The sequence below is a fragment of the Megalobrama amblycephala genome, linkage group LG18 (assembly GCF_018812025.1).
Source record: "Megalobrama amblycephala isolate DHTTF-2021 linkage group LG18, ASM1881202v1, whole genome shotgun sequence".
Taxonomy (NCBI): domain Eukaryota; kingdom Metazoa; phylum Chordata; class Actinopteri; order Cypriniformes; family Xenocyprididae; genus Megalobrama; species Megalobrama amblycephala.
Window position 1 is genome coordinate 22,254,599 of NC_063061.1, and position 17,827 is coordinate 22,272,425.

The 17,827-nt window shown below is 40.0% G+C and overlaps 1 protein-coding gene across 1 annotated transcript; it reads right to left on the bottom strand.

The window, feature by feature from the left end:
* Nucleotides 1-1,116: 1,116 nt before the first annotated feature.
* On the bottom strand, nt 1,117-9,998 carry gtf3c4 (general transcription factor IIIC, polypeptide 4). The gene is made up of 5 exons (XM_048166394.1): nt 9,624-9,998; nt 5,949-7,691; nt 4,351-4,481; nt 3,524-3,612; nt 1,117-1,576 (listed from the first exon to the last, which is right to left on the bottom strand). The coding sequence occupies exons 1-5, from the start codon at nt 9,927-9,929 to the stop codon at nt 1,512-1,514; spliced, it is 2,334 nt and encodes a 777-aa protein (XP_048022351.1). The 5' UTR covers nt 9,930-9,998; the 3' UTR covers nt 1,117-1,511.
* Nucleotides 9,999-17,827: the final 7,829 nt, after the last annotated feature.

Below are 17,827 nucleotides of genomic sequence, written 5' to 3' on the forward strand. Positions count from 1 at the left end.
CTCAAACCAAAAGGCCAAGATCCATTTGACAATCTAATAACTAGGAAAGAAAATACACGGCAGGGGGGGAAAAAAAGTTGGAATTTCAATCACGTTTGCAGTTATAATCTAATCTGTGACATTTAGCACCTGCGGCTATTAATATGCACTGTATATTATGTGTACAATTGAAATCCAAATATCTTTTCATTTTCTTTTAAAGCGTCGTTCTAGTACATCATTTAAAAACAGCTTTCAAATTCATGTTATTAGATGCTTATCGCAATATGTCAGTGAACAAATTTGCTGTGACATGCAGCAGACGGCATTTGAGGTTCTGAGCACTGCCTTTGTGTTCTAGTCGCTCTTTGATTAATACATAATGCACGTTATTACCTCATAATCAAACACCCCTTACATGTTGCATTACCAATTGTAATGATATGGCAACATTTCAGAACGCATCGTAATGAAGGCGGCCCTCTCTATGAATAATAAAATCAAGAACGACTAAACAAACACCCTGATTACTTTAGTTTTAAGCCCTCTGACAGTACTGAATGAAAGATAGGGAGTCGAATTGTAATTATCAGGCCATCTTTATCTCGGGATACCATCCGAAACCTAAGACAGGGCTGCCGACTAGCCCCGAGGCGAGCTATCATCTTCAGTGACACTAGAGAGAGCGCAGGGCAAGGCGACAAGATGTACCGTGATAAGAACAGACATGGCGGAGAGCATTCTGAGGGTCCAACCGGCCCGAGTCCATCTTTGATCACCATTGACCCTTATATGTTAGCAAGGTTGGGGTTAGCGACATGGGACGTCACGGTACATGGCCTGCGTGCGTCTTCCCTGCGACCCACAAAAAAGGGGGCTAACTACATTTAACAATATGCACTCAAGCTCGCTATCTTAATTAAAATGGGTATCGCATATGCGGCTGGGATCCATTCCTCATTACAGTTGTATCTCATTAGAGTTCGGCCCTTTGGAGGCGCTGGATCGGTTTTAAAACAGTTTTCTATCTGTCTCCCTGTTTTTCATTTCCTTGTACAGTCGTTTTCTCTTCCTTCAGGCCAAGGAAAAGTCATTATTTGGAGATGGGGGAGTTTGCGGATACATGGAAATGTTCCAAAGCCAATTAGGAAATGGATTTATTTAAACCAATTAAAATCAGCCACAGGAAGAGCGTGCATTTTTAATGCAAAAGTACAATGTCATGGCAGCATAACATTAACAAATTGAAAATATTCAGCAAATATATACAATAGAATAATTTATTAACAGTCACAGTTTTCATGAAAATGAAAAATTACACATCACTTTTTAGCTAAAGCTTGGATTTAAAATAAAGATCTGTTCATAAAAAAAATCTTCCAAATGTCTTATATTACAAAATAATTAGTGAATACTTTATAGACTTTCTCTTTCAAGTAATAAAGGCATTTTAGTCATTTATGTGGGATGTAGGCCACTTGAGGAATCCAGAACTCAGCTGTGGAGATTTTGTCATCTTTAGCCCCACTGCTTTAGTAGAGAGGGGAGTCACAAAAGATGCAGGGACCTTGGAGGATTTTCTTGATCCAGTCTGAATCTGAAAAGGCGAGAATTCTCATAATCATTTACATGTACAGTCAAACCAAAAATTATTCAGACATTTTTGGTATATTTTTACTAGTGGGTGCAGGACACTATAGTTCATTTATGTAAGTGAGGATAGCAAAATAAAGTCAACTGTGACATATTATACCCAAAAATTCTTCATACAGTGGACTACCAGTAAAATTGATAAAAATTTGGAACCAAAAATTATTCTGACACTTTGACCTGACCATGTTTTGCTCAAGTGTTATCTGACATAATTAATAAAAAATTTTCTGACACAGTTTAACTCTGAGATCTTGTCATATTTTATTGCCATTTTTTTTAAACTATAGTGAATAAACTGTAATAATGAAATGTTTAAGGTGTCTGAATAAATTTTGGTTTGACTGTGTCAAATTAAGGTGGTTTTCTACATTTGTTCATACAATGCATTAAGCAAGTGTTATAATGCAACAGGATTGTCAACTTTTCATGCTAGCAAAATGCCAGTAATGGATACAAATAACAATGGAAAAAAATAGCAAAAACAAATATGCATCATTTATTTAAATATTAATATAAATATTAACAAATTAAAACAATGACATGTTGCATTCAAGTATTTCTTAACTTAATTTTTCCAAGTAATTACTCAAGTAAAAAGTACGTTTTTTTTCTTAATATTGCTATCTGATCAGTATTAACAACAGGATTAAAGTATGATATTAAATACGATATGCTGTATTTAAACAAGGCCAAATGCATAAATCCAATATTTTGACATATTTGTCTAGCCTGTTTACATTTTTTTTACATTAAAGGATTACTTCACTTCAGAATTAAAATTTCCTGATAATTTACTCACCCCCATGTCATTCAAGATGTTTATGTCTTTTTTTCTTCAGCCAAAAAGAAATTAAGGTTTTTGAGGAAAACATTCCAGGATTTTTCTCCATATAGTGGACTTCACCAGGGTACAATGGGTTGAAGGTCCAAATTGCAGCTTCAAAGAGCTCTACATGTTCCCAGACAATGAATAAGGTTCTTATCTAGCGAAACGATCAGCCATTTTCTAAAAAAAAAATTACAATGTATATACTTTTTAACCACAAATGCTCATCTTGCACTGCTCTGCGATGTGTCACGCATTATGTAATCACGTTGAAAAGGTCACGCATGACGTAGGCGGAAGTACCGTGGTAGGGTGAAAAACTCATCACATTTTCTCCTCCAACTTCAAGATCGTCCGACATTTTTTTTTTTTTACCTTTTTTAGTAAAGGCCATTTGAATTAATCTGTGCAAGTTCGTTTTGTAGACACTGGATCGGTACATATGCATGGGACATCGCAGAGCTAGTGGAAGACGAGCATTTTTGGTTAAAAAGTATATAAATTTACAGTTTTTTTAGAAAATGACCGATCATTTTGCTAAACAAGACCCTTCTTCCTTGGCTGCGATAATGTAGAGCCCTTTGAAACTACACTGAAACTGCAATTTGGACCTTCAACCCATTCTACTAGGAAGTCTACTATGTGGAGAAAAACTCTGGAATGTTTTCCTTTCGAATGAAGAAAGAAAGACAAACATCTTGGATGACATGGGGGGGGGTGAGTAAATTATGAGGAAATTTTAATTTTGAAGTGAACTAATCCTTTAATGTCTCACCAGGATGGGCTTTTTGACCAAAAAGTGCATGTGAATATTTAAAACCGGCCGCCTGCCAGTCAGAATTGAGTTGGCACAAGTGAAAAAAAGAAGACATACTATTAACATATCATTTTAATATCAACTTGGTACTGGAGTACCAGTACATTTGACATCCTAAGCTTGCACTGCTGTGGGGCAGCAGAGTTTTTGTTTTGTGTGTGTGCAAGGTTCCTGCTGCATTACATAAAGTCTAAGTGTGTGCTGCTATGTGGTTCTGAATGGAGATATGATACAGCATTATGGCTCACCCTCGGGCTCTGCTACTGAGGCAATACTGTCCTGCAATAGACAGCGGCGGTATGTCACACCCTGACAGGCCTGATATGACAGCGCACACCTTAGGGAGGAAGAAGGAAAGAGAAGGAAAGACGGAAAGAGACAGTTAGACACATGAACAGAAACGGCAGGGGAAGGTTTAGATCAGTACTTGGCAGAGATCAGAATGACAGCAATGAAGCAACTATTTCCCTGATACACCATTAGGGGCAGTAATCTCCTTTCAGTCAGGCCGATGGATGAAATGTCACACAAGGGGCTTGAAAGTGGGTCAAATCTACTTGAAACCTATTCAACTATAGTCCAAAGCAGAAAAGGCGATTTTAGACCGCAGGTGAAATTTTCTCCATTTTCATGTATGTTCATGGCACATTAATCTGGACCTACAAAGTAATTGTAGTCTGCTAGGCTCTTGTTTGGGCTTTACATTCTGGTATTTATATGAAGAATACCTAAAATTACACAAATTATCACAAATTAATCTGTTCATCCAAATGTGCAATCTGTATCAGACTTGAGCCAAGAACAGTGTCACTTCACTTAGCAAAATAGTCTGTAAAATAGTCAAATAAAATTATTATTATATTTGTATGCCAAATTAAGCAAAATACACCATTCCAGATTACAGTGCAAGTTAATGTATGACAGGGCTTATGAAAATAGATTTTTTTATTACAGTAACAATTTCATTTAACACTCTGTGCCATGAAGCATTTAGTACTTATTATATATATATTCTTCATACTTTTATATTAGAATTTTATAAATGACATATCACAACTTATTTATGGTTACGCACCTTAGCCATCTGTGCCCATTCTTACACTCTGCCTGTTTGCAGTCCGTGAAAGGCAGAACTTCCTTACAGAGGCTGCAATGCTCAGGAAATGTCTGTTTGTTCATCTTATTCATGATATGACCTATCAGCACCTGTGAAGGTCACACATGGAATAGAAAAAAAAAAAAAAAATGTACATTTAAGGTATATTTCTAAAAGAGTTTATTCATTGCATGATTTTTTTTATTTGCCAATTAACACTTAAAATGCAAATGCTTTCAAAAGTTTGAAATAAAATAGATTTTTAATCTTTTTGAAAGAAGTCTCTTAAGCTCACCAGGGCTGAATTTATTTGATTAAAAATACTGTGATACAGTACAGTACATATACATTACAATACAAAAATACAGTGAAGACTGAAGTAATGAATTCAGCTTTGCCATCACAGAAATCAATTACATTGAAAAGTTATTTTAGATTGTAATAACATTTCACAATATTACTGTTTTTATGTTTTTTTTTTTTTTTTTTTAATCAAATAAATGCAGCCTTCACTCAAAAAAAATGATTTTACGATACTGTTCAGTTTAAAACATTAATTTTCATTGTACACCATTGTATTAGGGTTCTCATTCAAACATTTGGATTGGGTTAAACTGACTTAAAACAATTGTGTTTTGGCTCAACTCAACATTTTCATTTTGAAAGAACATGTTTAAGTTAAGAAGGCCAAAAATAACATTTGATGCTTGTTTAATTTACTTAAGAAAATTAAGTTAATCCAACACAATTCTTTTCAACCAGTTTACTTAATCCATTTGAGTTGAGAGTACATAAATGATTTTAGACGTGTTAAAACAGCATTATAGAAACTAGGAACAGGATTTCCCCTTCCCATAATGCTTTGCACAGGGCTGGAGAGGGAGAGTAAATCTTGAAATACAATGTTATTTTACGCATTGTTTTTTATTAGGATGATAAAATTGGGATACTTGTTAATGTTTAATATTCTTTTATGTTGGTATTTAAAAGGGTTTCTGGTATATTGGCATTTTGGGGGGTTACCATTGTGGTGAAGTGTAGATCATGTGCTTGGGTTGAGAACTTGCTAACAAAAATAATATTAAAAAAAAATGTAATAATAAAAAACAACTACTTTGGGTATGCCATGGATGTAACAAAACAGTTTTCTGGCAAACGCCTAACAATAAAAGTCTTTACAGAGTAAAGATTTTGTATAAACTATTCTTGTTAGATAACATTTGTAAAAGTCGTAAAAAAATTTCTTGAATGCATTCACTAAATAAACTTGTTTTAAGAATTTAAAGAATTTTTTTGGTGAACTAACCCTTTAACCTGATTCAACTAAATGGCATTGAATTAACCTTATGTAATAAACTTAAGTTTACTGAAATAAATAATGTTAATTAAATGCAACATAACCCAGATACATGGAACCTGTTGATATAAAAAAAGTTAAGTAAATCCAACATATTTTTTGAGTGTTGGTGAGCATAAAAGACTTATTTCAAAAAACATTTAAAAATCTTAATTATTCCAAACTTTTGATCGGTAGTGCATAAAGCGTCTATATTTGTTTCAGTAAGAAGGGGGCTCACCTTGGCCGCCCGGTCTTCATTAGCAGGGTCATTTGTGAGGAAGTCACACACACCTTTGGTAGGTATACATGTGTTCTGAGTGACGCAGGTGTGCAGGTATACCTCGCCCAGCACCTTCTTCATGTTCTCGCGAATCAGTTGGGACTCCACCTCTTCGATCCTGCTGCCGATCTCCCTCATCTGTTCTTCACTGGACTGCCTTTCGGCATCCCCCTGCCTGAGCTCCTCTAAAGCAGAGATCTCCGCCATCTCGCCTTCATCACCTCCACCCGCCTCCTCATCCACAACAAACACTTTACCCTCTCTATAGGTCGGCCGCCACAGGGCCTCCGAAGGGGTTTTCTGCATGGACTTGTAGAACGCTCTGAGAAGGAAAAGCTTAAAACGCCATAAGTAGGTGGACCCTGAAGTTTGGAGCTTCTCGTCTAGATTGTTCTGGAGGGCCACAGGGATGCTTTTGTCCTTCAATATCCGCCATCGGAGCAAGTCCAGCAAGTCTGTCTTTCTGAAGAGATTGTGCATCTGAGACTCGAGCAGCTCAGCAGCCGCTTCATCTGGAGTCTTAAGGGTGATAAACTGCACCTGGTATGTCCGATTGACGGGGTGGAGCCCATTGATCATGCCCTCGTTCGAGATGAGAGACAAGTAGGCACCGTTTGGACTGACGGATATGCCATGTATCCGTCGACCTGCAACTCCCTCTGGCAGAACAACCTCCTCTTGTTTAAACTCAACAGCAACATCTGTGAAAACAGCCGTGAGCTTCTTTACCTTACCATCTAGTGAGCAGGTGAAAATGGTCCCGTTGTTATGACTGACTGTCATGGATATGATAGAGGTGGAATGAAGACCTGTGACATGTGAATTGTGAACGTTGAGACCAGCTTTGGAGATCAGCAACAAGCACCAGAATACATAAGGACCTCGTGCAGCAACTACTAGACTGCAGTTGCATTTCTGGTGCGGATGAAAGAGCGTAATGCATTTGATGTTGTGGACGGGTATCTGGTCACTATCCTGCCACAAAACCACAGGTTGCCTGAGGGTGAAGTAACCCTTCACTGCCTTGAGGTTGACTGGAAGGATCTTTACAGGTCCAAGTGAGCTACCGACAATCAGTCCGCTCATCTTCCGCCCACTATGCTCATATTCCCACCAGGTGAGCACGCTTGGTGATGACACTCCAGATTTGATGGTGTTGCAAGACACCACCGAATCCTTTCCCTGTAGAGGCAAGCTAAACTGCCACACTACCACATCTCCATTCTCCATAAGTACAGCCAGAAGTACTGTGCTGACATCTTTACATGCATTATCGGTCTGAACTTGTTGCATATTGCACAGACTAGACCACTCCATGCGCATTGGAGTCTGCATGCGATACCGCTGTTGCAGTTCATCCACGTCTTTGATGGAGCTCGGAGGTGAGCCGTCGTTCTGAGCCGAGTAGTTCCTGGATTTTAACATTTCCCCATAAAGTTCTGTAAGGTCCATGAGAGGCATCCACTTCAAACGCAAATGACTGCTATGGATTGTGAGACGATTGTCCAGTGTTAAGAAAGCAAGAAGACAGCGGCCTTGTTTGTCGCAGCCTAACGGTGACCAGCTGGTGTACTTCACACCATGGAGACGTCCGGATTGAGGATTGATGACTCGGTCTGCCATTATCATTTGGCCTATAACTGGATCTTTACTCTTTGCAAAGTTATCTTTAACAGTCTGCACCTCCTTTTCTGGGCCCACCTGTAACAAAATATAAAGAAGACATTAAATGAATTGTGTACAAATATTTCTTGCTTCATAATAAGAAATTTTGAAAATGTCATTTTAGAAAGTCTTTTATTTCTATAGAGTCAGGGAAGGATTAAAATCTGTTCACATGATTAGTAAAAATGGTCACATGAAATCAAGTCTCATTTTCACATATAGTTCACGCGTTTACACTTACAAATAATCAGATAGTAAATAGTATGCGTTTTTTTGGCATTCTGTCCGAGGAGAGGGCTCCGAGCTCGGTATTTGGCCCGAACCATATTCTGGTTAGGAAAGTAACCAGGCGAGTGTGAGGAGATGGGGTAGTGGAAGGATGCTGTAAAAATGTTGAGGAATATGGGTGAGTCGACTGTGTCTATATACAAGATGTTCGTCATGCATGCTGCATGCATATGCATACGTATTGTATTTATTTGGATGTTTACATTTGATTCTGAATGAGTTTGATAGTGCTCCGTGGCTAAAGCTAACATTACACACTGTTGGAGAGATTTATAAAGAATGAAGTTGTGTTTATGAATTATACAGACTGCAAGTGTTTAAAAATGAAAATAGCGATGGCTCTTGTCTCCGTGAATACAGTAAGAAACGATGGTAACTTTAACCACATTTAACAGTACGTTAGCAACATGCTAACGAAACATTTATAAAGACAATTCACAAATATCACTAAAAATATCATGACATCATGGATCATGTCAGTTATTACTGCTCCATCTGCCATTTTTCGCTATTGTTCTTGCTTGCTTACCTAGTCTGATGATTCAGCTGTGCACATCCAGACGTTCTGCCCTTGTCTAAGGGCTTGAACATGAGCTGGCATATGCAAACATTGGGGGCGTACACCCAGACTGTTACGTAACAGTCGGTATTATGTTGAGATTCGCCTGTTCTTCGGAGGTCTTTTAAACAAATGAGATTTATATAAGAAAGAGGAAACAATGGAGTTTGAAACTCAGTGTATGTCTTTTCCATGTACTGAACTCTTGTTATTCAACTATGCCAAGGTAAATTCAATATTTAATTATAGGGCACCTTTAATAAAACATTTCAAAATGGTAAAATACATCAACTCTTTTGGTACACTGGTCACAAATGTTATTTGTGGGATACTCCAAAAAGTAACATTTGTAAACAAACTGGGGTTAACAAAAACTCTTACTCTAAAAAGAGTTGTTGATGCATTTACACAGAATGGTGAACTATAAATGAACGACTAAAAGATGCAGACTGTGAACATTCTGGTATAAATAGTCACATGACAAGAGCTGTTTAATTCCAGTTTGTCCTGGTCAAAGCTCCATAAAAAGAAGCATTTAAAATACATGTCATAATACAGATTCAACTACCATACTTGGTACATATATTATTTAAAAAGTGTATTATTAATTAAGATCGCTCTGTCTCATAATTCTTGATCACAGGACACATAAATATGTCAGTAATCACAACTGACACATAGCCCTGTTTTGAACAAAAAAAAATAAAAAATCCTAATTGACTAACATGGTAAAATAGCATATTTCCAGTAATGTTACATTAAATTAAAATGAGAAGTAAAAAGAAATATGCGTTTATTCTTGGATTATCACTCCCTATAATTGACTGAAAAAATGTAAATTATGCTACTTAATGTTTTGCATATTTTGTGTCTAACTGCGCATCTGAGCAGTTTTTCATTAGTTCCCCACTTGTTACAATTATGATCAGAAAGGCATGCAGTTTGTGCTGGGAAAATTGGGGATTAAAGTGGATAATTCCTCACAGACGATTAACGCTTATTTTGCACATTTTGAGATGTCATGTCACGTCAAAACATGGCTTAGGCTTGGCAACATGGTTGCAACAGTGCACGTCAGTTGGTACCATAAAGCAACGAGAACGCGCACGCACAGTAGTTACCTTGAGTTCACAAGCGGTGTCCGGCACGGGGATGTGAGTGCGATGCAGCACCATATTTTGACTGAGACTGTGTATGTCACACACCAGCTCCAGGAGAGTCACGCTGTTAGTGCTGGAGGCCGCCAGTCTGTGATCCTCTGCCCACGACAGGGGCTCCAGACCGCTAACTGGACTCAGCAATTTAATCGCTGGATCACGCAGCACCACAGGACCCTGTCCAGCCCAAAAATCATTGTCCCGTGCCGATTGGGCTTCAGACGCGGTGTCTGTTTGCTCAGAGGCACTATTTGAGCCTAAAGCCGCCATTTTTCTGTATAAATATAAAGCCCGTCTCCAGGAAGTTACGGTGCCGGAGGAGGAGGGATTTCACGAGCGCGGCAAGGGCTGGGTTGCCAGATTGACAATAGTCACTCTTGAAACAATTGGTGGTTGTTTGTTTAAATAATAATAAAAATAATAACGAATTACTATATGTTATCATAATATTCCACATTATATTATTATTATTCGTTTTAACTAAATTTAATATTTTATACTTAATGCCCCAATAAGTGTCAGTCAGTAGATATCTGTGTTCACTCTGTGGGAAAGATGCAATATTGACTGAGGACTTGAAACATCATTAGAATTTTTCTTTGTTTCTGTGTTTAATTTTGATATATAACATCCACACAAGCTTTTTAATCTACATGATTATAAAAATCTAGAAATGTGATGACAAATCAGACAAGGTGGGAAATCTTTTTCACTTTGTGCCTCTGCCGGACACACAAAGATTGCACTACATTTGCCACAACAAATCTCACAATATGTTTTAGCGCTGTTGGGCTATATTTTATGTATTTAACTTTGTATCCAATTTTAGTTGCTTTATTATTAATATATCCTGTATTTTACCACATTACCACAATATGTGCTATATGTTTGCCATTTTTAAATCAAATTAAATGAGGGAGGGTAGTGGTGATGGGTGATGATAATGATATGAAATGATCATACTAAAATGCTATAATTTATAGCAGATAAATATGAGAATTTTCACCCCTCTTATCCTCAACAAACCTGGGGCCAGTTGCATAAACTTAGCCATTATGTTAAGACTGTGTCTTAAGTATTAGTATGACCAACTAGCAGTTAGTCTAGGGGCAATCAGTCTTGCTTTTTAGTATCAAATTAGACCAATCTACATTTTTATGTAACTGACCTAAAACAGTTATGAACAGTCTTAAAGAAAAAAATGTGATGACTAACTTGTAATACTAGTCTTAGCAGTTTATGCACCCGGCCCCTGTTTTTGAATCATATATTGTAGGTATCTCTATACACACAATATATCATCAACTTCTTCTTAATATTGGGCAGAGAGCCAGTCTCAGCTGTGCTAAGTGTTTAAATTACAGATGTCATTCTAAATTGTGAAGCATTTGTCATTTGATCCGCTGACATAATCCATCAGCTGAAAACTCAGACACTATTCATCTAATGTCAGAGAGACAGGAGAAAGATCATTAATTGGTTGGGAGCATATGAGAACGGTCAGGAGCCCTAACTGTGTGACCAAGTTGCAGGATATGTGTAATTAACAGCCACAAGCTTTGATCTGTCTAGTGTTCCCACCTGGAAAGGGTTGAAAAGAAGCAGTGTGTCCTCTTTCCTTTCTGAATTGCAGTCTTTGGCAAAGACTCCACTCACAAGACGCAAAGAAACTGAGTTGTCAAAAGTATTTAGCAATGTGAAGGTTTCCTCTGTAATAAAACAAATCGGTACAAATCTATGAAACAAACATGTAATTGTGGCACTAACATTTTACTCTCCCCTCCATCTATCTGTCATTTGTCTCAATAATAATTTGAATGCGGGGCCTTTGTGTATTTCAGTCTTAATGAAGCATGTATAGTATGAATATTTCAGTGACCTGCTGTGCATAATTTTCTGGGTTTTGACACAGGGGTTTTGACACCGGTTTGTGGGATTGTTGGATTAAACATTCATCCGTACTTGTCTCTTAGATTCACTTTACGCATTTAAGCAGGTCTAGTCCTACAGGGTTGCTCGGCGTATCAGAACACAATGTGCCTCGTCTTGTTTGTTCCTGGCTGATTGGATGTGCTGTTTTGTCTTTGCAAACAGTGGGAGATTTGCTTTCCCCAAAATGTACTTGGTAAGTTGCTGAATATGATTTGTATTATATGTATGACAGTATTTGTTCATTTAAGTTAGTTTTAGTACGCACATAGAGGACCTGATAATTAATAATCATGTTATTTTGATATAATTTCATAATGAAAACAGTGTATTTCTTTCCTTATTTGGGATAGTTTTCCTAAATTAAAAAGATGATCGATGTATTATCACTGAGTATACGCTGCAACAGTGTGCTTGCATCATCGTTTTGTTTTGCTGTTTATACTGAATTATTTGCAATCAGAGCTGCATTAGTAGATACTAACCTGAGCATTTTTATTGTTTCAGTTGCAGACCTCTCCTCAACTGAGCCATTTGCACATATCCTGCCCGAACTCTTATGGGAAACTGTGACGGATGGTTCATCATACTTGTTTTAATTATTCAGCTGTGCAGACAGCACCCTGGGGAGACGTGCTGCGGCGCATTACAAAAAACACACATTCAGTGATATAATCATAATGATGATAATGAAATGTATTTAGAGCACATCAGTGCCTCCCTCTCTCTCTTTCCCTCTGCCTCTTGCCGCTCTGGTGGGAGGATACGAGCGCTGTCTGACGCAGAAGAGGCGAGTTTGCTGCGCACCGGCCCCCGGTGGCTCCTCGTGGAGGCCTGCGGTGCCCCGCGCGATGGCTCACCGGAGATTAGCCGTCAGAGCAGAGGGCTTTGCATACCTCATGTGCCGTCAACTGCGAAGGCTTACCTGACAGGTGTTGCTCTCGCTCAGATCTGCTGTGTCCTCCTGAGCTGAAGCTTCGATGGGGCGCCTGTGGGTAGGAGAAACCTTCCTTCCTACTGTCAGTCATCACAGGCCACACAGTCAGGCCAAAGCCAAATCTCTCCTCAATGAGAGCTCAATGATGTCTGATCAGTGTGGGACAAAAACACCCCGGGCGCTGCTTGAAGAGTCCTTGCTTAAATATGTCATTGAGCGTTGCAAACTTTTCGAGAAAACAAGTTTTTCCGGGAGTGCTGCGTGTATCGTTGCAAATGTAAGTACTGTGCAAATGTAAATGTTTTCAAATGTAATATTTGGATTTACGCTTCACCTACTTCCAACCAAAGAAGAGTTGACCTGTTTGTTCTGTTTGTATACGCTCTCACTGGAGAGTTTGTGAAATAAGAACATCTAAGTAGTTTTGCGCTGTATCTTGTCCTGTATTAAATTGTGCCGTCAGGTTAAGCTACTCTTAGTTCTCCTCAGAATTGCGGCATATTAACAGAAACAGGGACTTAAGGGTGCTAAAAACAGCAGAAGAGACAAATGAATGATCACATGTATGCGCAGTGATAATAGATTAATAATTCATAGCCCTTTATGATTAATTAAAACAGGCCTCAGGTCCTGTGGCAGGTACAGGCTGAAACACAGTCTGACATTCCCATGCGATCCTCAGAACATCTGAACATCTGAACTCTCTCCCTTCTTCTGTCCCCAGTCCAGGTGGAAGACCTGTTCAGATATCTCCAGTGGCAAGCAATCTTTACTTTGGGGACTGTAAGTGCTTTTTTTTTTTTCTTTCTAAGACTTGCTGGTGTGGAGATGCTGAATATAGTACAATCAAGGGCCTATTTATAGCGAACAGGATACATTGACTTATGAACAAATTATGTAATTTATTGACCTCACCTTCGCTCTTTTGTGTAGTAGCATCCCTGGCTGCTATGCACAAATAATGTTATTTACGGGCACTGCTCTATAATGCCATTTATACTGTTTTGTATTGTATATTGTTTTACCCTGATGTGAAACTCTGTTCTTGCAGTTTTTTTGTAACTTTGTATATCAGCACTTCTCTCCTCGTTTCTTTCTTTTGGATAAAAGTTTAAAGGGTTAGTTCACCCCAAAATGAAATTTCTGTCATTAAGTACTCACCCTCATGTCGTTCCAAACCCGTAGGACCTTCGTTCATCTTAAGAACACAAATTAAGATATTTTTAATGAAATCGGAGAGGTTTTTTTATCTCCCATAGAAAGCAACGAAATTACTACATTCAAGGTCCAGAGAAGTAGTAAAGACATCGTTAAAATAGTCAACGTGACTACAGTGCTTCAACCTTAATGTTATGAAGCAAGAGAATACTTTTTGTGAGAAAAAACAAAACAAAAATAATGACTTTATTCAACAATTTCCTCTCATTCTCCAACGCAGTTTACGCTGAAGACACATTGCAAAGCTTCCGTGTTCTACGTCAGAATGCTAACTCTACTGGCCGGCTCCTTTGTCAGCATCACACGCATGTGTTGTCGTGCTCACATCAGTACTGAGCCAGCATTTGGACGTAATCACGGAAACGCTTCATTGCGTCAACTGCGTAGGAGACTGACAGGGTAGAGAAGAAATTGTTGAATAAAGTCGTTATTTTTGTTTTGTTTTTGCGCACAAAATGTATTCTTATCGCTTCAAAACATTAAGGTTGAACCACTGCAGTCACTTTGACTATTTTAACAATGTCTTTACTACTTTTCTGGACCTTGAATGTGGTAATATCATTACTTTCTGTGAGAGATGAAAAACCTCTCGGATTTCATCGAAAATATCTTAATTTGTGTTCTGAAGATGAACCAATGTCTTGCGGGTTTGGACTGACATGAGGGTGAGTAATTAATGACAGAAATTTCATTGAAGCAGATGAAGATATGTAAATGGTTGCATCCTTTATATCAACATCAATAAAACACTGATTTTTCTGTCCTCAGAAAACGGTCCAAGAAAAGAGCAAAGTTGTAAAGGGTTCCTGACTATTCCTCTGTCGGATAGTGAACTGTGGCTGTCTCTCTGCCTGGTCCTGGCAGCTGGTGGTGGGCAGGGCATGCCCTGTGGCAGTGCTAGGGGAGAGCCGGGAGGACCAGGTCCTCGGCCTGCTCTCACCCTTGTCTCGCCTGTGCTAATGCAATAAGGCCGGGCCGCCCATATGGCACTTGTGGGAACAGTGGGACTCTGGAGACTGGCACAGGGAGCCACTACTCTGCTGTTAGATATTAAAGAGGACAGGTCCTCACCGGGCTCTGCCCACAGCCGGACAGTGTAATGGATGGGTTTGGTGATTGGACAGCACTTGGAGCGGCCTGTGTGAACCCACCAATGAGCAGAGCCAAATTGTTGCAGCTGTGAAAATTCAGGCCTGGAGAGTGTCCTTGACAAGTTTTGTTGACGTATTTTCCATTGGTTATATCTGCTAAAACATGTAAAGTCTAATTAGAATAGATGGTAAGAACTAGATCCAGATTCCCATATTAAATTTTTTTTTTTTTTAATGGAGGATTGGTGGCACCCAACACATCTTTGTGGACCACTTTTAGAATCAACAGGTGACTCTAAAGTTCAATAAACAAGCCTCTCTATTCTGAATCAAGGTGATGATGATGATGTATAGTCCGTTGTGGTTTGAGGGTGGTAGTACACGCCCAGCAGGACAACAGAACGTCCTTCAAGGGGAGCTCAAGGAAAAGTTTCCTTGCCAGAATCCATCAATGAGGCTAATGGAGAGAATGTGGATCAGGGCCGGAAAAGGGAGTGGACTGCAGTGGGGCGAATCAGTATACTTGGCACTAAATGTGGCTTGCTGTATGATTTTCTACATTTTAATGGAAAAAAACTTGGCCAGGTGGAGCATTGCAAGATGAGGCAAGTTCACATAACCAGAGCAAATGCTGAAGCTCACTTCTTTTATATATTATACCACACACGCTGTGCACAAATGGAACTTGTAGCAATTTGTAACAACCCCTAAAAAAAGAAAGTAGATCATTATGAGAAAGTCAGCAAAAAAATTTCCTTTTGACATAATGGTGCCTCGTTTTCCTGTATGAATATTCCCGTACATGCTCATGCCAGACTGCTAAACAGGTCACTCTCCTTCCTCTCCTGCCACCCACCTCCCTGGATCTGGAACAAAAGCCAACCTCCCCCATCTCTCCCCCCTTCTCTCCTGTCTCTCTGTTTTATTGGTGACAGCTGCCGCGAAACAAACTCGCGGAGTGAGAGAAATGATGTGTCAGTGGAAGGTCCTTTAGCCTGCGCCGCTAATCTGTCACACGCGGTTTGTTGTTTACTGTTCCTCCGGCTCGCTGACCGGCCGTCGACGAGAGTAGTGCCGTAATGGCGACAGATGCTGACCCGCAGAAGTGTGAATCTTGCCGATTTCCCCCTGCTGCCAACCTGTAAATTACAGCTATCGGGAGTAATTAGACCCGATAAAACCCTTCCAAGCTTCACCCCCCGTGTACCACCCTGACTCTCTCTCTCTCTCTCTTTCGCTCTCGCTCTTACTCTCTCTCTCTCTCTTGGCCTGCCAGTGACACGAGATAGGGGGATTTGAGAGGCACAAGGTTGCTGGCATTGACCGATCCCACCGTTAACCTGTCTCTGACACCTTCTCCCCTTATTACTCTGGCACTGCCATCCTCAACAGGCTTTAAGGGACAGACAGTAGACCAGACACAAGAAAAATAAAGCTACGTCTCCACAAAACCTGCACCTGCAACTCTTTCCAGGTACATTAATACTGAAAAAAATAGTACAATTTTGCAATCTTTCATCATGTTTGTGCAAGAGTGCAATTTTTATGAGCACTTGAAGTGATGCCACTTGGCAAGTCAAGCTGTGCCATTTTTGGCAAGCTGATTGAGCGGAATATGTTGAAAGTCATTGAGGCCATACTGTCCACACTAACAAAATAATGCTCCTCAAAATGTTTTACTCACTTAGACCCTGTCCCAGATACCGCCCTAAGCCTTTTTAGTCCTTCTCGAATCTAAACTTTACATGTGCACTGGATGACCATCTCAAGTCCCCAAGTACACATTAAATGTGCCATTTGGTACTGAATTTCAGAGGCTGATACCAGTTGGACAATCCCAGTCACTACTTAAACTAAGTGTACTGTAATATTGCTGACAAGCTCAGAAGATAACCAGTTGTTTTTGCTTTCAAGAATAAACTAAGAAAGAAGAAACTGACAACAATGCAATGCCCTGAGAAGATGCCCGGCTGTGGGTTGGCACTCAGCCTTTTCCCTCTCCATGTCCTCCTCATAAGTCCTGGTGCACGTCACTGCCGTCTGCTGCCAGGCCCGGCCGTAAAGAAAACTGAGTTCATGGCCCTTTAAGTTACTCACCTAGTGCTAAAGGTCACACAGCCAGGTCTTGTCATCCCCACCCTCTCTGTCTCCCTGCTCCCTCTTCCTCCTCCTGCTCTGCCATCCCTCAGTGCCCACTTCCTGACCATCAGAGCCAATCGCCAACCGCCCTTGCCTCCTCCGCCACCAATGCGGAGCAGCAATCTGTCACCCAGGCACTGGAGGACGCCACCCTGCTGGCCCCCTTCCGCACACCACCGTAATGGCTTCTGGCATCCCACAAAAGAAGAATAATAAACACAAATGAAGAGTGAGTGGTTGGGATAGAAATGCACAGAGAAGCCCTAAAGGGGCAGTTAGTTTAGAATCACCCTTTACTTTCGGAGTGCCCCTAGCCACCCTCCCCACTCACCTCCGCTCTGTAAAGCTCTTGCTCATCCTCTCCACGCCACCCTGCTTTGGCCCCGTCGCTTTGCACGATACTTCAGTGAATAAATGAGTCGTTTTAATCCGACTGACAAGCTGGCATTGCCCAACCCTGCCCTCCATCTGTACTGGCCGCCAGCTCAGCGGCAGGCCCTGGGCAGCTCCATGTGCCAATCCAACACACACACAGCTTATCCTGGCGGCCGCTTCAGGGACAGACGGGATAGAGCTCCATGCGGCTACTACCCATCCACACCAAAGAGCTATTTATATAAGAAAAGGATTAACTGTCACAATCTTTGATGGACAGCAACATGGATTGAAAAGGGGCTTGTTAATTATTCATTGATTTCTGGTGGTCAGGGCATGTGGAATCTTTCTAGCTTCCTGTGTAGTCACATTGTGTTGAGTTTAAGCAGGCAAATTTGAGGGAACTTGTTTAGGTAAGGGGCATTCTATGACATTCAAATGGTTGAAATATGAGTATGTGTTTACTTAGTTTGACACAT